A 22,234-nucleotide genomic window follows, 5' to 3' on the forward strand; every position below is an offset into this window, starting at 1 on the left:
AATTTTCCAGGTACGGAAGTGAGACTGACAGGCCTGTAATTACCAGGGTCTTCTTTCTTGCCCTTGAAAATTGGAACAACGTTTGCCAGCTTCCATTCAACTGGGGCCTTTCCAGATTCCCAAGACTGTTGAAAAGTAATTGAGAAAGGTTTTGTGATGACATCAGCCAGCTCTTTGAGTACCCTGGGATGAATCCCATTGGGCCCCAGAGACTTGTATACATCCAGCTGGAACAGCAAATCCCACATAGGTTTGGGGTTTGCTGGGAATTTATTGTTCCCATAATCATGGTCCTGCAACTCAGGGCACCTGGGGTCCCAGGGCCATCATCAATGGTCAGGTCCACCCCTCGATCACGAGCACATCTGTATGTGGCATCCCTCCCCAGATGTCCTGATGTTTCACGGGCCCATTGAACTACAGACAGCTCACCCTTACATCCCCCGTCCAGGTCCACCTGAGCCACTTCAATTTTCGAAGCTCGATCCACCTCTTCATTGTTCTGATGTTCTTCAGTGGCACGACTCTTGGGCATGCGGGCATCTACATGACGTACCTTTACAGCCAGGTTTTCTATGCAGGCAGCAATATCTTACCACAGGGTAGCAGCCCAGATAGGTTTACCTCCGTGCTGCCAGTTGCTCTGTTTCCATTGCTGTAACCACCCACACAGGGCATTTGCCACCATCCATGAGTCAGCGTAGAGATACGGTACTGGCCACTTTTCTCTTTCAGCAATTTCTAGGGCCAGTTGTATGGATTTCACTTCTGCATACTTACTCGACTCATCTTCCCCTTCCATGGCCTCCACAACTCGTCGTGTGGGACTCCACACAGCAGCTTTCCATTTCTGATGGCTCCCTACCACGCGACAGGATCCGTCAGTGAGCAACACATACTGCTTTCTGTCTTCTGAGAACTCATTACATGGTGGTGCCTCTTTGGCATGAGTTACATCTTCGATCAATACTCCAAAATCTCTGCCTTCCGGCCAGTCCATGAGCTCTTCCAGGATTCCTGGGTGGTTGCGTTTCCCCATTTGAGCCCACTGCATAATTAAAGCTACCCACTTACTCCGCGTAGCATCAGTTGCATGGTGTTTAGTGGGGATTTTCCCTTTGAACATCCAATTTAACAGAGGTAGCCGTGGTGCCAAGAGGAGCTGTGCTTCTGTACCCACAACTTCTGAAGCAGCTCAAACCCCCCTCATATGCTGTTAATATCTCCTTTTCAGTTGGGGTGTATTTGGCTTCTGATCCTTGATAGCCCTGGCTCCAGAACCCCAGAGGTCGACCTCGAGTTTCTCCTGGGGTCTTCTGCCAGAGGCTCCAGGTGAGGCCATGTTCCCCAGCTGCAGTGTAAAGTATGTTTTGCACAGCTGGTCCTGTACAAACAGGCCCAAGGGCTACTGCACGAGCTATTTCTTGTTTGATTTCTTCAAAAGCCTGTTGTTGCTCAGGGCCCCACTCGAAATAGTTTCTCTTTTGAGTCACTCGATATAGAGGACTCCCAAGCTGACTATATCCTGGAACATGCATTCTCCAGAATGCCACAAGGCCTAGGAAAGCTTGTGTTTCCTTTTTGCTAGTTGGTGGAGACATAGCAGTTATTTTGTTGATCACATCCATTGAAATGTGGCGATATCCATCCTGCCATTTTACCCCCAAGAACTGGATTTCCTGTGCAGGTCCCTTGACCTTACTCTGTTTAATGGCAAAACCAGCTTTCAGGAGAATTTGGATTGTTTTATTCTCTTTCTCAATAACTTTTTCTGCTGTGTTGCCCCACACAATGATATCATTGATGTATTGCAGGTGTTCAGGAACTTCCCCCTGTTCCAGTGCAATCTGGATTAGTCCATGGCAAATGAGAAGCAGAGGTCCCTTCATCAGGGTCAAGACTAACATCAGCCATTCTACTGCCTCTGGGGAACTGCCCAACAGAAAACGGAGCAGCATTTTTCCTAGGAGACCCCCTTTTTGCTGCTGTGTTTCCTTGTAGTTCATGTACACAAGCGGCTAGGATTGAGGTAGGTTCACCATCCCACTTCCTCATATCTTCCCTGTGGTCACGCAGATAAGACCACAAGGTGCCACATGGTGTGTGTCCCTGCTACTCTCTCCCTCGAACAGGAAAATACCGATTCGTAATGGCTGAAATATTACTCCATGTGGGTGAGGAGGGAGATGATTGTTCTACGAGGTGGTGGAGCCTTTGGAACAGTTTCTCCATAGCCAAGATGCAGGCCCGTAGTGGAACAGAGAGATTGTCTTCATATTTTTGAAGCTGGCAGGACATAGTATACACTGTTGGTGCCATCCCCTCATCCCAATGAATTCCTGCCAGCGTACTGGCATGTGATGATGGTGCACTCCGCACAAATTTACGCCACATGGATGTTGTGCACTGGACTTCATCGGGATCTTGAGGTGTCTGGGCATTGTCCAAATCGCTATAAACCATCTCCAGCACAGCTAATTCCCGCAGATGCTGGAGACCTTTATCCATAGTGGCCCACTTGCCTACTTGATATACAATATCTTCCTTATGGGGATACCTTTCTTTCACAGCTGCCAGGAGTCGCCTCCAGAGGCTGAGAACCTGTGTCCCTCTCCCAATTACTTTGTCAATGACCCTTTCTCTAGAGAGGGATCCCAGCTGTTTGGCTTCATTGCCTTCTAATTGTTGGCTATTGGCCCCAGTGTCCCAGCATCAAAGCAGCCAGGTGAGGATGTGTTCACCTGGGTGTCGACTGTAATCCTTTCGTATTTCTCGCAACTCACTCAGGGATAGGGATCGAGTGGTTTCTGATTCCTTTATGATTTCCATCTCTTCTTCCTGCTGTTTTTGTGATGGCTCTGCTTTAGAGGTGCCTGCCTTTTCCCCTTCTCCCTCCTTCTTAGGAGAGGCTTCTTCCCTTACCAAACGAGCTGACTTCCATTTCCATTGTTTTGACTTGACTATGGGGGCGACTGATACCATCCATAGTTGGTTGATCCTCCGGGTCAGTCACAGCATGTGTTATCTGGTCATCAGATTCAGAGACTTCCTCCCTCTCTTCAAGGTGCTGGATGATGTTAAACAGTGTTTGGTAGGAGTAAGCTAGAACCCAGCACAATGCTGCAAGCTGCCGTTCTCCGGCATTATCAGGGTCAGGGCATACGACTCTCAAACATTCTATCAGGTTTTTAGGATTTTGCACTTGTTCAGGGGTGAAGTTCAAAACTATTGGAGGAGGCACCCGTGACAGGTACCTGCCGATATCCTCCCACACACCTTGCCACCTGCCACAAGACTGTTTTGGGACAGATTCCCAGATAAGCTTTCTAAACAATCGGCTAATCTTAGAGGGAAGAGGAAACCCGTTATTCAGAATTAGAAATATCACAGTATCACAGTATCACAGATTTCTAGGTTGGAAGAGACCTCAAGATAATCGAGTCCAACCTCCGACCTAACACTAAGTACTCCACTAAACCATATCGCTAAGCTCTACATCTAAACGTCTTTTAAAGACCTCCAGGGATGGTGACTCCACCACCTCCCTGGGCAGCCCATTCCAATGCTTAATAACCCTTTCGGTAAAGAAGTACTTCCTAACATCCAACCTAAAACTCCCCTGTCGCAACTTTCGCCCATTCCCCCTCGTCCTGTCACCAGGCACGTAGGAGAACAGACCAACCCCCACCTCTCTACAGCCTCCTTTAAGGTAACTGTAGAGAGCGATAAGGTCGCCCCTGAGCCTCCTCTTCTCCAGGCTGAACAAGCCCAGCTCCCTCAGCCGCTCCTCGTAAGACTTGTTCTCCAGACCCCTCACCAGCTTGGTCGCCCTTCTCTGGACTCGCTCGAGCACGTCCATGTCCTTCCTGTAGCGAGGGGCCCAAAACTGAACACAGTACTCAAGGTGCGGCCTCACCAGAGCCGAGTACAGGGGCACAATCACTTCCCTAGACCTGCTGGCCACACTGCTTCTTATGCAGGCCAGGATGCTGTTGGTCTTCTTGGCCACCTGGGCACACTGCTGGCTCATATTCAGCTGACTATCAACCAATACTCCCAGGTCCCTCTCAGCCAGGCAGCTTTCCAGCCACTCATCTCCCAGCCTGTAGCTCTGCTTGGGGTTGTTGCGCCCCAGGTGCAGGACCCGGCACTTGGCCTTGTTGAACTTCATACAGTTGACCTCAGCCCATCGCTCCAGCCTATCCAGATCCTCCTGCAGAGCCTTCCTGCCCTCGAGCAGATCGACACACGCACTTAGCTTGGTGTCATCTGCAAACTTACTGAGGGTGCACTGGACGCCCTCATCCAGATCATCGATAAAGATATTAAAGAGGACCGGCCCCAGTACCGAGCCCTGGGGGACACCACTAGTGACCGGCCTCCAACCAGATTTGACTCCATTCACCACAACTCTTTGGGCCTGGCTATCCAGCCAGTTTCTAACCCAGCGAAGCAATATATGGGTTACACATGGATATTCAAAATACTCAGAAACTGCTGTAATTAGCCCACTGTGAAAGAAGGAGGAGGTACCATTCCTGATATTATTCATAAACTGACTTCCAGATGAGGAAAGGAAGGCAGTGTAATTCTGAATATTCTCTAAAAGAGACCAAAATTATAACAACGCAGGGTCTAAATGCCAGATTAAACTCAAGGCCGGTCTTGGCAGCACAGCGGATTTAAAAAAACGAACACAGATTGTAGCACAGTCTCGGATTGGATATAGAGGAGAAAGGAGAACATGACACGGATTGCATGACACATGATCAAACAAGCCACTATTAACAGGACACTGAACATGGTGACTGGCAAGTAAGTGTGTTAGTTGTAAGCGTTTTAATCAATTCTACTGTTATCTCAACCCTTCGAGCCCCACGTTGGGCGCCAAAAAGGACCGTGGTGGTTTTACCATGCTAGGCAGCTGAACACCACAACTGCTCTCTCCCTCCCCCTCCTTAGAAGAGGAGGGGAAGAAGTAAAGGAAAGAACAACTCACGGGTTGAGATAAGGATGATTTAATTAAAGGGAAAAAAATAATTATTAAGGAAAGATTATTATTAATTAAACAATTTAACTAAACAATTTAACTAAACAATTAACAATTTAACTAAAGGGGAAAAAGGAAAGGGGAAAAGGGAGGGGGAAAGGGAAAAAGAAACAAAACAAGTAAAGGCTATGTGGAAGTGCAGAGGAAAGAAATTACTCTCTACTTCCCACAAATGAGCGATGCTTGACCACATCCTTGAAGCAGGGCCTCAACGCACATAGCCGGTGTTCGGGAGGAGGACATACGTTTTCACGACAGCCCACCCCTCCCCTCTTCTTCCCTTTTCCACCTTTTATTGCTGAGTGTGACATCATATGGTATGGAATATCCCTTTGGTTGGTTTAGGTCAGCTGCCCTGGTGATATTCCTTTCTCACTTTTTTGCCCACCCCCTAGGGGGTTAGAGAGAGTCCTGATGCTGTGCCAGCACTGCTCAGCAGCAGACACAACACTGGTGTGATACCACTGCTGTTCTAGCTACAAGTGCAGAGCACAGCACTGTATGGACTGCTGCAGGGAAAGGGCACCATCATCAGTGCTGAAGACAGAGGTGAGGAAGGCATTAAATGTCTCTGCTTTGTATACACCCCTATTTGTGAGGTGACTGTTGTGGTTTAACCCGGCTGGTCAGCCAAGCCGGCCTCCTGCCCCACCTGCTTGACTTCCGATATTTTGGAATTGCCTGATCCTGTGCTTTTAGGAGGCAGTGCTTAAAGATTGACCAGCACTGATGGACGCCGACACCTTCAAAAGCAGCTTCCCAGGGGACCTTGCTAACTAGTTCCCTTAGCAGCCTGAAGTCTGCTCTCCCCATATCCAGGGCTGAAGTTTTGGTGGCAGTTTTCTTCCTGCCACCAAAAATTTTAAACTCAACCGCTTCATGGTCACTGTGACTGAGACGGCCTCCAATTGCCACATCCCCCACAAAATCCTCTCTGTTCTCCAGCAACAGATCCAGGAGGGCACCTTTCCTAGTTAGCTCCCTTAGCACTTGGACCAAGAAGTTATCAACGAGGTGCTTTAAGAATCTCCTGCACCTGCTTGTGTCGGCCATGTGATATTCCCAGTTGACGTCTGGCAAGTTGAAGTCCCTCATAAGGACAAGAGCAGTTGATCTTGAGGTATCTCTTAGTTCCTCAAAGAATAATTCATTGGTGTCGTCATCCTGGCAGGGTGGTCTGTAATAGACTCCCATGACAACATCCCCTTTTTATATGTTTGTCCCTTAATCCTTACCCAGAGGCTCTCAACTTTGTCATTGCCAACTGCAAGCTCCACACGGTCCAGCCCCTCCTTTATGTACAGCACCACCCCACTGCCTCGCCTGCCCTGCCTGTCCCTCCTGAGGAGCCTGCAACCATCTACTGCAACACACCAGCCACAGGACTCATCCCACCGGGTTTCACTTACGCCGATGATATTGTAGCTCTGGGACTGGGCCAAGACTTCTAGGTCCTCTAGCTTATTCCTCATACTGCGTGCATTGGTGTAGAAACACTTCAAGTGCGCCTCATTGTACGCAGCACCTTGTGGAGCAGACCAAAGGAACTCACTAGCACACAGTCCCTTGTTTTGTCATGCCCTCCCATAGCTTATCACCAGCAGGCCTAGTTTTATCCCTTTCCCCCTTCGACTCTAGTTTAAAGCCCTATCGATCAGTCCCGCTAACTCCTGTGCAAAAATCCTTTCCCCCCTCTGAGAGAGGTGCATCGCATCTGGTGTCAGCAGGCCTGGTATCACATATACCTTCCCGTGATCAAGAAACCAAAGTTCTGCCAGTGGCACCAGTCTCGGAGCCACATATTGATGAGCTGAGCCTGCCTGTCAATGTTGATCCCTGCTACCCGAAGGAGAGGCAAACACAACCTGTGCCCCTGATCCTTTAACCATTTGCCCCAAAGCCCTAAAGTCCCTCTTGATTGCCCTTGGACTTCTCCTTACTACCTCGTCATTACCAGCTTGAAAAACCAGTAACGGGTAGTAGTAAGAGGGAGGGCCATACCAGGCAAGTGACTTTTCTAGCAACGTCTCTTACCCAAGCCCCAGGGAGGCAGCAGACTTCCCTGTGGGCTGGGTCCGGATGGCAAATTGGGCCCTCTGTCCCTTTCAGAAGGGAGTCCCCTATGACAATAACCCTTCTTTCTTTCTTAATAGAAAATGTAGTGATGCAGGACGTAGGCTGCCTTGCCTTAGGCACCCCTTCCAACCAGGATGGGCTTTCGTCTACATCATCATTTGCTTGACTGTCAAGTTTTAGAGCCTCATACCTGTTGCATAAGCGTAGCCAGGAAGGTGAGGTAGGCAGGGAGAGGGCTCGCCTACCACCCTGAGCAGAAACCTGCTTCCATATTCCCCCTTGTCCTAGGTCCCCTCCTACTGCGTGGTGGGATAGGGGAACCTTTGTTTCAGGTGTGGTAGCTGGCTCATGAGTCTGTCTCAGGGAGGGTAGAGTATGCTTCCACCAGTCAATTTCCCTCTCTGACTACCTTATGCTCCTCAGCCTAATCACCTCCTCCCGAAGCTCTGCCAGCAGGCTGAGCAATTCTTCAACCTGGGCACACCTCCCACAGGCATACCCACTGCTGCTGCTATCAGACACTGACAGAAGACTTGGGCACACCCTGCAGCCCAAGACCTGGATGGCCGCGTATTTCCCCGAGACCTCTGTCTAGGTAGCCACATTGGTAGCTGTGGCTCAAGAGGCCGCAAGAGATGCAGAGGCCATGGCTTTCTGCCAGGTGGATACCATGGCTGGGCTCTTCGCGAGCAGGTTACAACCACCATTGGAAAACAGCGGTAAGAGTGTCCTCCCTGCATGAACTGCCATTCAAACTGGCGTGCCATGCCCTGACTGATGCGCCACACCCTGTTTGCCCATCCTGGTCACTCACACTCCCTAGGGGCTGCCTTTGTACAACAGGGGAGGGGGAGGGTTGTTGCTGGCTCCGCCCACGCCTCATCAGCCTCCCTTGTGAGGGCTGCTGGGTCCTGGCAGCTCCCTTGGCTGCCTCAAGTGGCCTCGATGCAGGAAAAAAGCCCTGCCCACCTCGATCCTCCACTCCGCTGCAGAGCTCGTCTGCCCCAGAGCTGATCGCCTTGAACCTGATCTTCTCCTACAGTGGGTGGTTCTTCATTCTTCCAGGCCCTGACTTTGCCTTTTGGGGCCTAGGCTATGTGGCTGGAGTTCTTGCCAGTGAAGACTGAGGCAAAAAATTCATTAACTACCTCAGCCTTCTCCTTATCCCAGGTGACCAGGTCTCCCGTTTCCTTCTGGATAGGGACCACAATTTCCCTAGTCTTTCTTTTATCAGCAATGTACCTATAGAAGCCCTTCTTGTTGCTCTTGATGTCCCTGGTCAAATTTAGTTCTCATAGGGCTTTGGCTTTCCTAACCTTTCCTGGCTGCTCCAACAACGTCTCTATATCCCTCCTGGGCTATCTGTCCTTGCTTCCACTCTCTGTAGGTCTCCTTTTTCTGCTTGAGTTTGTCCAGGAGCTCCTTGTTCATCCCTGTGGGCCTCCTGGCATTTTTGCTTGACTTCCTCTTTATTGGGATGCATTGCTCCTGAGCTTGGAGGAGGTGGTCCTTGAATATTAACCTGCTTTCTTGCGCCCTTCTTCCCTCCAGGGCTTTGTGCCATGGTACTCTACCAAGCAGATCCCTGAAGAGGGTATAGTCTGCTTTCCCAAAGCAGAGATAGCATCTCTGGATAGCATCTAGATAGCATCCAGGGTAGAGAGCTTGCTGTGATCCTTCCTCACTACCATCTGAATCTAAAACTGCACCATTTCATGGTCACTGTAGCTAAGGCTGTCCTTGAATTTCATATTCCCCACCAGCCCCTCCTTGTTGATGAGAATGCGGACCAGCATAGCATTTCTACTCATTGGCTCCTCTATCACTTGTATAAGGAAGTTATCATCAACACATTCTGGGAACCTCCTGGATTGCCTGTGCCCTGCTGTGCTGTCTGTCCCTCCAACAGATACCAGGGTGGTTGAAGTCCCTCATGAGGGCCAGGGCTTGTGAATGTGAGGCTGCTTTTATCTGTCTATAGAGGGCCTCATCTGCTTGGTCTTCCTGATCAGGTGGCCTATAGCAGACCCCCCCCATAATGTCCCCTGTCCCTGCCCTCCCTTTAATCCTGACCCATATATTCTCAGTCAGCTCCTCATCCATCCCCAGGCAGAACTCCATGCACTCCAGCTGCTCATTGACTTAGAGGGCGATGCCCCCTCCTCATCTCCCCTGCCTGTCCTTCCTAAAGAGTCTGTATCCTTCCATTCCAACACTCCAGTCCTGGGAGCCATTCTTCCACCATGTCTCTGTAATGCCAATGAGGTCATAGCCCTGCCGCTGTGCATACATCTCTAACTCCTCTTGTTTATTCCCCATGCTATGTCTTAGCATAGAGACATTTAAGTTGGGTCCCTGATGAAGCAGACTTACTGGCTGGAGTAGTTGGAATTCCTTCGTGGTGCTCTTCAGGTTCTCTTCTGATGATCTGTGACCCTCTTCCAGGTTCTGGGCATCTATCACTGACACTGGCATCAAACTGGGAGGAGCAGGATGGACTGAGGTTCCCCTCCCCCAGCAGCTCTAGTTTAAAACCTTCACCAACTCAGCAAGCCTATGATCAAAAGATGTTCTTCCCCTTCTCTGATAAGTAGACCCCATCAGCTCCCAGCAGACCAGGTTTCTCAAAGAGAGTCCCATGGTCTAAGCAGCTGAACCTCTGTCTGTGGCACCAGTCCTGCAACCATCTGTTGATTTGCTAGATTCAACTGGCCCTTTCAAACCCCTTCCCTTTGACCAGCAGGACTGATCAAAAAACTACTTGCGCTCCTGAGTCCTTTACTGCTGCCCCCAGGGCTCTGCAATCCCTCTTGACACTCCTCAGACTATTACTGGCTGCATCATTGATGCCCACGTTAAACAGTAGCAGCGGATATTAGTCCTTAGGCTGTACAAGGCCTGGCAATCTCCTGGTAACATCCCTGATACAAGCCCCCAGTAAGCAGCAGACTTCCCTCAAGGGAGGATCGGGTCAGCAGATGGGCTCCTCTGTACCTCTCAGAAGAGAGTCTCCTACTACTATCGTCTATCATCTTTTCTTAGTTGGACTAGTTGTTATGCGGGGAGAAGACCAGGTGTCTTACTCAGCTCCACCCTCTCTGCAATGGGTCTTTCCTTTTCAGTCTGCAAAGGGGTGAAGCGGTTCTGTAAGGGCACCTCAGTATTCGGGGGAAGACTCTTCCTCCTGCTGGTCCTTGTTGTTGCCAGCTTCCACTCTCCAGTGTTACTGGCCTCCCTCCCTTCTCTGAGTGTCAGTGGGGGAGTTTCAGGCTGTTTGGCCATGGGCTGTGGGTCCCCTGCAGACTGTGCTAGGATCCAGCTGTCTAACTCCTCCTCAGCCTCCCTGATGCTACTCAGCCTTCTCACTGCCTCCTGCAGCTCAGCCACCTGGTGCAGGAGGTCCTCCATCTGGGCACACCTTTTGCAGGCAGGTCTGCTACCTGTCCCTGCCCCTGCCCCAGGGGAAAGATCTAGGCATTTCCAGCAGTCAGAAATCTGCACTGTAGCCTCAGTAGCTGTCTGGGTGGAGGCATCAGCCACCGCTGGGGTAGATGATGCACACCACACCGCCAGAGCCACAGCCTTTGCCCTGAGACAAGTGTGCCCACCATTCTGCCTTGAGGATCAGGTAAGGTGCATGTCCTTGGCCTGTGGAGATCTGGGTGAGAGGTGTATTTGGCATCTCCTGCTCAGCCAGTGGAACACCCCTACCTCACAGGGCACCCTCCGGTCAGTCACCCTCTTCACAAACTGACACACCACACCTTGTTTGCCCAATCACCATGCTCCTAGCCGCCCTCGCTCCCTAGGGGCTACTTATGGGGGAGTGGGGGGTGGACGCAGTTACTGCTGGCCCCGCCCACGCCTTGACAGCCGCTCTCGCGTGAGCTCCCAACCCTCGGCAGGTCTCTGCGCTCCCCCGGGGCTTCCCCGTCTCAGGAAAAAACCCTTTACGCCGCCACCCCCCACTCCGCTGCGGAATGCACTCGTTCGGAGCTGATCGCCTCGGCAAGTAATTACTGGTGGCGGTTAGACTGCGTTTAAATCTGCCGCCGTTATTGCTGGCCACGCCCACTCCTCGTCAGCCTCTGACGATCCTTTTCCCTTGTTGTGAGGTTTTCACGGGGTCGTGCTGCCATCCAGAGGGCCCTGGACGGGCTGGAGAAATGGGCTGACAGGAACCTCATGCAGTTCGACAAGAAGTGCCAAGTCCTGCATCTGGAAGGAACGACCCCATGCATCAGTACATGCTGGGGGCCACCCAGCTGGAAAGCAGCTCGGCAGAAAAGGCCCTGGGGGTCCTGCTGGACAACAAGTTGAATTGGTGCTCACCAGCAATGCGCCCTTGCCACTAAAAAAGGCTGTCCTGGTTTCTGCTAGGATAGAGTTAATTTTCCTTCTAGTAGCTCGTATTGGTGCTGTCTTTTGGATTTAGGATGAGAATAATGTTGATATCACGCTGATGTTTTAATTGTTGCAGAGCAGTGCTTACACTAAGACAAGGACTTTTCAGCTTCTCACTTTGTCCTGCCAGTGGGCAGGCTGGGGGTTCAGCAGGAGCTGGGAGGGGACAGACCCAGGAGAGCTGACCCAAACTGGCCAAAGGGGTATTCCAAACCCCTATGATATGACATCATGCTGAACAATTAATATGTGTGTGTGGGGGGGGAATCACTGTTCGGGGACAGGCTGGGCATCGGTCAGCGGGTGCTAAGCAATTGCATTGTATATCACTTGCTTTGAACTTATTATTATCATCATCATAATTATTTCTCCTTTTATGGCCTATTAAACTGTCTTTACCTCAACCCATGAGCTTTTACTTTTTTTTTCCCGCCGATTCTCTCCTCCATCCCACTGGGAGCAGATGGGTGAGCGAACGGCTGTGTTGTGCTTAGATGCATGACGTGTTAAATCACAACAGCCCTTCTGGTGCCCAGTGTAGGGCATGAAGAGTTGAGATAACGACAGATCTGACAAAAGCATGTTAAAACAAAATTGTTATAAGTATTAAATAAGTTTAATAGTTACTAATCCCAATGTTGATTGTGATTTACTTGTTTTGTAAACATTATTATTATTGTTGTTATTATTATTTCTTTTCTGTCCTAAGCAACTGTCTTTATCTCAACCCACAGTCTTTTACTTTTTTCTTTCTCTTCCCCATCCTACTGAGGGGGGGACGGTAAATGAACGGCTGTGTGATGTTTAGCTGTCCAGCTTAAACCACAATGGTAATGGTATCCTGGGCTGCATAAGGCAAAGTATTTCCAGCTGGTCACAGGAGGTGATCCTTCCCCTCTACTCAGTGCAGGTGTGCCCACACTTGGAATACTGTCTCCAGTTCTGGGTGCCTCAGTACCAGAGAGGCATGGACATACTGGAGAGAGTTCAGCAAAGATGATTAATGATGATGATTAAGGGACTGGAGCACCTATCCTACAAGGGGAGTCTGAGAGAGTTGGGACCATTCAGCCTGGAGAAGAGGAGGCCCAGGGGGTATCTCATCAATGTGTATAAATACCTGAAGGGAGGATGCAATGAATCATAGAATCTCCTGAGGTGGAAGGGACCCTCAAGGGTCATTGAGTCCAGCTCCTGGCTCCACACAGTACCACCCAAATATCAGACAGTATGTCTGAGAGCATTGTCCAAACACTTCTTGAACTCTGGCAGGCTCAGTGCCATGACCACTTCCCTGGGGAGCCTGTTCCAGTGCCTGACCACCCTCTCGGTGAAGAACCTTTTCCTAATATCCAACCTGAACCTCCCCTGACTCAGCTTCATGCTGTTCCCTCAGGTCCTATCACTGGTCACCAGAGAGAAGAGATCAGCACCCTCTGCTCCCTGAGTGGAGTGACTCCAGGGTCTGAGGAAGCTGCAGAACACCATGAGGTCTCCTCTCAGTCTCCTCTTCTCCAGGCTGAACAATCTAAGTGACCTCAGCCGCTCCTCATACGTCTTGCCCTCTAGACTCTGCACCATCTTCATAGAACTCCTTTGGACACTCTCTAATGGTTTTATGTCCTTCTTATATTGTGGCGCCCAAAACTGTATGCAGTACTCAAGGTGAGGCCGCACCAGCACAGAGTAGGATGGGACAATCACTTCTCTCAACTGGCTAGCAAGGCTGTGCTTGATGCACCCCAGGATATGGTTGGCCCTTTTGGCTGCCAGGGCACACTGTTGACTCATATTCAACTCACCATCAATCAGAAACCCCAGATCTCTTTCTATGGGGCTGTTCTCCAGCCTTTCATCCCCCAGTTTGTATGCATAGCCAGGGTTGCCCTGTTTTTTCAGTAACTCCCAGAATAATCTTCTCCATAATTTTCCAGGTACGGAAGTGAGACTGACAGGCCTGTAATTACCAGGGTCTTCTTTCTTGCCCTTCTTGAAAATCAGAACAACGTTTGCCAGCTTCCATTCAACTGGGGCCTCTCCAGATTCCCAAGACTGTTGAAAAATAATTGAGAGAGGTTTTGCGATGACATCAGACAGCTCTTTGAGTACCCTGGGATGAATCCCATTGGGCCCCAGAGACTTGTATACATCCAGCTGGAGCAGTAAATCCCGCACAGGTTCAGGGTTGGCTGGGATTTTATCGTTCCCATAGTCACGGTCCTCCAACTCAGGGTAACTGGGGTCCCAGGGCCCATCATCAGCATTGAAGACAGAGATGAAGAAGGCATTAAATGTCTCTGCTTTGCCTACGTCCCTATTTGTGAGGCGACCATCCTCATCAAGTAACGGAACGATGTTTTCTCTGGTCCTCCTTTTCCTGTTAACAGTATTTAAAAAAAAATTATTCTCCCCACAGCACTGGCTAGCTTCAACTCTAATTGAGCTTCGGCCACACAAATTTTCTCCCTACAATGGCAAACAGCATGTCTGTAGTTCTCCCATGTTGCCTGACCTCACTTCCGGTGGCCATACGCTTTCTTTTTCCACCTAAGTTCTAGAAGAAGATCCCTGCTCAGCCAAGATGACCTTCTGCCCCACCTGCTTGACTTCCGACATTTTGGAATTGCCTGTTCCTGTGCTTTTAGGAGGCAGTGCTTAAAGACTGACCAGTACTGATGGAGCTCGATGTCTTCAAAAGCAGTTTCCCAGGGGACCTTACTAACTAGTTCCCCGAGCGCTGTGAAGTCTGCTCTCCCCATATCCAGGGTTGAAGTTTTGGTGCAGTTTTCCTCCTATGACTAAAGATTTTCAACTCGACCTCTTCATGCTTACTATGGCCAAGACAGCCACCAATCACCACTTCACCCACGAGACCCTCCCTGTTTACAAGCAACAAGTCTAGGAGGGCTCCTTTCCTAGTCGGCTCGTTCAGTACCAGTACCAAGAAGTTATCATCAACGTGTTTTAGGAATCTCCTGGACCTGTTGGTATCAAGTATATTCCCAGTTGACATCTGGCAGATTGAAGTCCCCCATAAGGACAAGGGCAGCTGATCTAGAAGTAGTTCTCAGTTCCTTAATGAATAATTCATCAGTGTCATCATCCTGTCCAGGTGGTCTATAGTATACTCCCACAGCAACATCCACTTTATTTGCTTGTTTTTAATCCTTACCTAGAGGCTCTCATCCTCATCATCGCCAACTGTAAGCTCTGTATAGTCCCGCCCCTGCATTACATACAGTGCCACCCCCCTGCCTCATCTGTTCTGCCTATCCTTTCTGAAGAGCCTATAACCATCCATCGTAACATACCAGTCACAGGACTCTTCCCACCAGGTTTCTCTTATGCCAATGATGTCATAGCTCTGGGACTGAGCCAAGGCTTCTAGCTCCTCTTGCTTGTTCCTCATGCTGTGTGCATTAGTGTAGAGACATTTCAAATGTGCTTCAGCATACCCAGCACCTTGTGGAGCAGACTAAAGGATCTTGCTAGCATGCAGTTCCTCAAATTCTGGCATGCCATCCCGTAGCTTATCACCAGCGAGCCTGTTTTTATCCATTATACCCTTCAACTCTAGTGTAAAGCTCTTTCAATCAGCCCTGCTAACTCTTGAGTAAAAATCCTTTTCCCTTTTTGAGAAAGGTGCATCCCATCACATGCCAGCAGGTCTGGTGTCGTGTAGACCATCCCATGATCAAAAAAAAAAAACAAATTCTGCCTGTGACACCAGCCTTGGAGACAGGTTTTGATAAGGTGGGTCTGCATGTTTCTTCTAGTATCGTTCCCTGCAACTAGAAGGATAGAAGAAAACACTACCTGTGCTCCTGATCCCTTAAACGATCATCCCCAGGCCCTGAAGTCTCTTTTGATGGCCCTTGGACTTCTTGTCTCAACTTCATTGCTGCCTACATGAAAAAACAATAATGGATAATAATCCGAGGGCTGTACCAGGCTAGGAAGTTTTCTTGTAACACTTTTAACACGGGCTCCAGAGAGGCAGCAAACTTCTATAAGAGGTGAGTTTGGTTGGCACATTGGGCCGTCTGTTCCCCTCAGAAGGCTGTCACCTATGACAATAACCCATCTTTTCTTTCTTAATGGAGGCCCTGAGCAACCTATTCTAGGTGACCCTGATTTGAGCAGAGGGGTTGGAGTAGATGATCTCAAGAGGTCCCTTCCAACCTAAACAATTCTGTGATTCTGTGCAAAAATGAGGAATTCTCTAATTGCTTGTATGTGTAAGTCATCTTCAGTCTTTCTGAATACAGCAGTCACAGGACTCTTCCCTCCAAGTCTCACTTATGCCAGTGATGTCATAGTTCTGAGACTGAGCCAAAGCTTCTAGTTCCTCTTGCTTATTCTCAAGCTGCGTGCATTAGTGTAGAAACATTTTGAATGTGCTTCAACATACCCAGTACCTTGTGGAGTAGACTGAAGGATCTCACTAGTGTGCATTCCCTCAAATTTTGGCATGCATTTCCATAGCTTATCACCAGTGAGTCTGTTTTAATCCTTTAACACATTCAAATCTAATTTAAAGCTCTACTGATCAATCCTGCTAACACCTGCGCAAAAATCTGTTTCCCCCTCTGAGAATTCTTGAGCATGTCCTATGGTATAGACTATCACTTTGGTCAGTCTGGGCCAGCTGTCCTGGTTCTGTCCCCTCCTAGCTTCTTGTACACCCCCAGCCTATTTGCTGGCAAGGCAATATGAGAAGTAGAAACGTCCTTGACTTAGTGCAAGCACTGCTCAGTAACAACTAAAACATCAGTGTGTTTAAAACATTTATGTGTATAAATATCTGAAGGGAGGGTGTCAAGAGGATGGAGCCAGTCTCTTTTCAGTTGTGCCCAGCAACAGGATGAGAGGCAACAGGTAAAAACTGAAGCACAGGAAGTTCCGGCTGAATATGAGAGGGCATTTCTTTACTGTGAAGGTGACAGACCATACCAGCTACTATGAAGAACATTAATTCTATACCAGCTGAAACCAGGACAACAGTGATGCATTAGCACAGAGACTTACATGATTTAAGAAGTTATTCCCAATTTAAATTCTGTTGATTTTGAAACTGTGAAGCCAATTTATGTTGAAAAAAAAATCATCAGATATCACCCAAAGAACCTAAAACAGTGAAAGCTAAATTGCACATACTACAGGAAAATTCTTAGACAAAAGTCATAGTTTTTCACATTTCTTTCCTGTTTTTTCACCTTTTTTTCTCCTCAGTCTCTCCATGCACCACTCCCTCTAACAGTGGAGGGGCTTTATAGGTGACTAATCATGTCAAAGAAGTGTGTGCTGAGCTGGCTGCTTCAGAAGCCTGTTTGTCCCCATCTTGGATAGAGCCAGTTCCAGCCAGCTCCAAAAGGGACTCACTGCTGGCCAAAGCTGAGCCAATGAGCAAAGCTGGTTGCACCTCTGCGATGGCATAGTTGAGGGAGAGGAATAAGAAAAATGTGAGAGAAACAACTCTGCAGACACCAAGGTCAGTGAAGAAGGAGGAGGTGCTCCAGTTGCTGGAGCAGAGTCCCCTGCAGCCTGTGGAAAGGACCATGGTAGGGCAGGTTGTCCCCCTGCAGCCCATGGAGGACCACGTTGGAAGAGAGATCCATGCTGCAGCCCATGGAGGACCCCAGACCAAAGCAGGTGGATCTGGCCTGAAGGAAGCTGCATCCCATGGAGAGGATCCCATACAGGAGCAGGTTTTCTGGCAGTAACTGCAGCCCCTTGGGAACCCACACTGGAGCCATCCATTCCTGAAGGACTGTGGCCCGTAGAACAGACCCATGCTGGAGCAGTTCTTGAAGAAGTGCAGCCCCTGGGAAGGACCCATGCTGGATCAGTTTGCGAAGGACTGCATCCCATGGGAGAGACCCCTTGCTGGAGTAAGGGAAGAGAGTGAGGAGGAAGGAGCGGCAGACACAAAGCATTATGAATTGACCGCAACTCCCATTCCCCATCCCTCCTGCTCCACTCTGGGTGGGAGGAAGTAGATGAATCAGGAGTGAAGTTGAGCCTGGGAAGAAGTGCGGGGTGGAGGGATGGTGTTTTTATATATGTATATATTTGTTTTGTTTTGTTTTGTTTTTAATTTCTCACTATCCTACTCTGTTATTAATGGGCAATAACTTAATCTTCCCCAAGTTGAATCTGTTTTGACCATGACAGTAATTGTTGAGTGACCTCCCTGTCTTTATCTTGACCAATGAGCTTTTCCATCTAATTTTCTTCCCCTGTCCTGCTGAGGAGGGGGAGTGAGAGAGTGGCTTGGTGGATACCTGGTGGCCATCCAAGGTTAACCCACCACAATGTGAATATTCAATAACTTGAATTAATATAAATTTATATGAGCTATTACACAGATTTCATAGTAATCCACTTTTAGAATTGTGCATATATATTTCTGGTGGTTTGCAAATATTCTAGTTCAAGAAATAAACCCTGAAAACTACGTCTTTTTATGTAGCTATTTTAGTTGCAGAAAAATAAAATTGATAAAAACAGGGGAAAAGAGTTTCTTTAGCAGCCTTGTACAAAATCAGTTCTTCACTACACCTATTGAAATGCATCCTTCTGTCTTGCTGTGATTTTTTATTTTCCCAAAATTAACAGGCACCTACCTGTTGCTGAACTGGTACCTGCTGTACTACCTGTGTTGGCACTGCTGCCTGGCCAGCCACAGATGTCTGTAAAGTCACAGTAGAACCTGTGTCTGACCCAGTCTCTGATGTCTGCATCGTGGTCTCTGAATAAAATTAAAATGTAAAATTAGAAGTTCAGCACAAATTTTTTTGCTTTTTGTCACTTATCCTTATTCAGATTTAAGAGAAGAATATTTACCCCAAACCAATCTGGGGATTAGCTAAAGATTGTTTCCTGTACTATTTCTTACATGAGTACATGGATATACTTCATTTAATTTATTTTCTTAAAATGCTTTTTGGCCTAAAATATTAGAAATTTCACATTATGTATTATTGCTTTGTCTAATCTAAGGTCTGCTTAGAGCTTGCAGCACATCAAGAAGAGAGAATACTATAAGCTTTGGACTTCAAGATTTTTTTTAAACAATTTACAGTCTGCTTTGTAACAGCAAATACATTTATATAGTTGCAAACAAGGTACATACAGAACTACTTACTGCTTTGAGTAAAATAACTTCTAGAAAAAAATGCATTCACAGACCTGATTCTTTTCTAACTACACTTGTATACATTAGGTGCAACTATTGTCAAATTTTGAAAGGAGACTCAAAACCTTATACCATATTAAGACAACACACTTTAAGCTGCCTATATGTACAAACATAATTCTAGAAGCTGCCCATATAAACATTTACTTCTTAATTAAGCATGCCTTCACACAAAGACTTGCAAAAATCAATGCATTAAACTGAACACTGGAGACATTTCGTATCAACTCATCACAGTTCTGAAGAACTAGAAGAATAATTTCTATAAAAATCACAATAAAAGTAAATTATAGTACCTCCAGTATTGTCAGCTTTCAGAAAGAACTACTATACACCAAATAAAGTGTACTGTAAGAGCACAATGGGTAAAATATGCAATACCAGAAATAAATTTCTGTTTATTTTCTTCCCTGAACCTGAAAATGAAGGTTCAAATCTTTATATACTGAAATAATTAGTTTCCTCTTACCTTACTTACACTCAAAATATCTTATTTAATAATGTAAATTTACAGAAACGTTTCTCACTTATTTATGTGGCTTCAGGAACAATTCAGAAAAATCAAAAAGTCCTCCCATCAGCTTGTAAATGACTATCCATCTTTCAAAGCTATTCTTCCTCTGGTTTATTGAGTTGCACTATAAGTTCCTTATCTTCAAATGCAAAGTTAAATCTCTACCAGGTGATAGAATGAAGGGCTGCAACCTGAAAAGAAGACCTTGAAAAGCATTGTAACAGACATAATGAAAAAGTGGCTCAAGTAAGCTTGCTTTAGCAGGAAGTGTTAATGTAATCATTGGAGTTATAAACAGGAAACAGAAACTGGAAAGTGATTTTACTCCTATTAAAATACTTAGGCACACACCAGAAATGTGCAAGATGGTGTGGCACTGACATTTTTAAGGAGTATTCAAAATCTGGATAGAGCACAGAAATGGTCAAAAAAGAACCCCAAATAAAATGCCTTATAAAGTATTTAGAGTACTGTATAAGATACACTTTTAGTGTATCAGAAAGAAGACTGAAGATGACTTATACATACAAGTAATTACAGAATTCCTCAATTTTGCATGGAATCAAAGAATTGTTAAGGTTGGAAGGGACCTCTTGAGATCATCTACTCCAACCTCTCTGCTCAAATCAGGGTACAGGTACTAAGAGAAACAAATAGGAAAGGTGCCCTCCTAGATCTCTTGCTTGTAAACAGGGAGGGTCACGTGGGTGAAGTGTTGATTGGTGGCTGTCTTAGCCACAGTGACCAGGAAGCAGTTGAATTTAAAGCCTTTAGTGACAAGAGAAAAAATGGCAGCAAAAATTCGACCCTTGATATGGAGAGAGCAGAAATGAGGCTTCTCAGGGAACTAATTAGTAAGTTCCCCTGGGAAACGGCTTTTGAAGACATCGAGCTCCATCGGTGCTGGTCACTTTTCCAAAATGTTGGAAATCAAGCAGGTGGGGCAGAAGGAAGCTTAGGTGGAAAAAGGACCTTAGCTGGTGAAGGGCCTGGAACACAAGTCCTATGAGGAACGGCTGAGGGAACTAGGGTTGTTTATACTGGAGAAGAGGAGGCTCAGGGGAGACCTTATTGCTCTCTACAACTACCTGAAAGAAAGTTGTGGGGAGCTGGGGGTCGGCCTCTTCACGAGCGATAGGACAAGAAGGAATGGCCTCAAGGTGCACCAGGGGAGGTTCATATTGGAAATGAGGAGAAATTTCTTCTCAGAAAGAGTAGTCAGGCATTGGAACAGGTTGCCCAGGGAAGTGGTAGACTCACCGTCCCTGGGGGTGTTTAAGGAAAGGCTGGAAAAGGTGCGTAGGGACATGGTTTAGTGGGTGATATTGGTGCTAGGGGGATGGTTGGACCAGATGATCTTGGAGGTCTTTTCCAACCTTAATGATTCTATGATTCTATGAAAAATAAAGTGTGTGGTCACCAGAAGCGAGGTCGTGTGACATGGGAGGAAAATAGAGATGCTGTTACCATTTTAGAGAGAAAATTTGGGTGGTGAAAGGTGAATTTTAGTTGAAGTTGGCCAGTACTGTGGGGGACAATAAAAAGGGCTTTTCTAAATATGTTAACAGCAAAAGGAGGACCAGAGAAAACATTGGTCCGTTACTTGATGAGGATGGTCCTGGTTTCAGCTAGGATAGAGTTAATTTTCCTCCTTGTAGCTGGTAGGGTGCTATGTTTTAGCATTTAGGATGAGAATAATAGTGATAACACTGATGTTTTAGTTGTTGCAGAGCAGTGCTTACACTAAGACAAGGACTTTTCAGCTTCTCGCTCTGTCCTGCCAGCGAGCAGGCTAGGGGTGCAGCAGGAGCTGGGAGGGGACAGACCCAGGACAGCTGACCCAAACTGGCCAAAGGGGTATTCCAAACCATATGACATCATGCTGAACAATTAATATGTGTGTGTGTGGGGAATCACTGTTTGGGGACAGGCTGGGCATCGGTCAGCAGGTGCTAAGCAATTGCATTGTATATCACTTGCTTTGAACATATTATTATTATTAATATTATCATCATTATTATTATTTCTCTTTCTTTTCTGTCCTAATAAACTGTCTTTATCTCATCCCACCAGCTTTTACTTTGTTTCCCGATTCTCTCCCCCATCCCACTCGTAGCAGGGGGGTGAACAAATGGCTGTCTGGTGCTTAGCTGCCAGCCGGGTTAAACCACAACAGTCACCTCACAAATAGGGGTGTATACAAAGCAGAGACATTTAATGCCTTCCTCACCTCTGTCTTCAGCACTGATGATGGTGCCCTTTCCCTGCAGCAGTCCATACAGTGCTGTGCTCTGCACTTGTAGCTAGAACAGCAGTGGTATCACACCAGTGTTGTGTCTGCTGCTGAGCAGTGCTGGCACAGCATCAGGACTCTCTCTAACCCCCTAGGGGGTGGGCAAAAAAGTGAGAAAGGAATATCACCAGGGCAGCTGACCTAAACCAACCAAAGGGATATTCCATACCATATGATGTCACACTCAGCAATAAAAGGTGGAAAAGGGAAGAAGAGGGGAGGGGTGGGCTGTCGTGAAAACGTATGTCCTCCTCCCGAACACCGGCTACGTGCGTTGAGGCCCTGCTTCAAGGATGTGGTCAAGCATCGCTCATTTGTGGGAAGTAGAGAGTAATTTCTTTCCTCTGCACTTCCACATAGCCTTTACTTGTTTTGTTTCTTTTTCCCTTTCCCCCTCCCTTTTCCCCTTTCCTTTTTCCCCTTTAGTTAAATTGTTAATTGTTTAGTTAAATTGTTTAGTTAAATTGTTTAATTAATAATAATCTTTCCTTAATAATTATTTTTTTCCCTTTAATTAAATCATCCTTATCTCAACCCGTGAGTTGTTCTTTCCTTTACTTCTTCCCCTCCTCTTCTAAGGAGGGGGAGGGAGAGAGCAGTTGTGGTGTTCAGCTGCCTAGCATGGTAAAACCACCACGGTCCTTTTTGGCGCCCAACGTGGGGCTCGAAGGGTTGAGATAACAGTAGAATTGATTAAAA

The 22,234-nt window shown here is 47.3% G+C and overlaps 1 protein-coding gene across 4 annotated transcripts in view; it reads right to left on the reverse strand.

Moving 5' to 3' along the window:
• Positions 1 to 22,234, reverse strand: part of LOC136789464 (transcription factor RFX3-like) — a 232,222-nt gene that overhangs the window by 145,289 nt on the left and 64,699 nt on the right. For 3 of the 4 annotated variants that reach the window (XM_066989526.1, XM_066989524.1, XM_066989525.1), the window contains one exon: positions 18,157 to 18,281. The exons of the other annotated variant lie outside the window; for it this stretch is intronic. In XM_066989526.1, the coding sequence (XP_066845627.1) occupies positions 18,157 to 18,273 (117 nt within the window). In that variant the 5' untranslated portion in view covers positions 18,274 to 18,281. The remainder of the gene's footprint in view (positions 1 to 18,156; positions 18,282 to 22,234) is intronic. 4 annotated transcript variants of the gene reach the window in all.

Source organism: Anser cygnoides, unplaced genomic scaffold (assembly GCF_040182565.1).
Source record: "Anser cygnoides isolate HZ-2024a breed goose unplaced genomic scaffold, Taihu_goose_T2T_genome scaffold_46_1, whole genome shotgun sequence".
Classification (NCBI taxonomy): domain Eukaryota; kingdom Metazoa; phylum Chordata; class Aves; order Anseriformes; family Anatidae; genus Anser; species Anser cygnoides.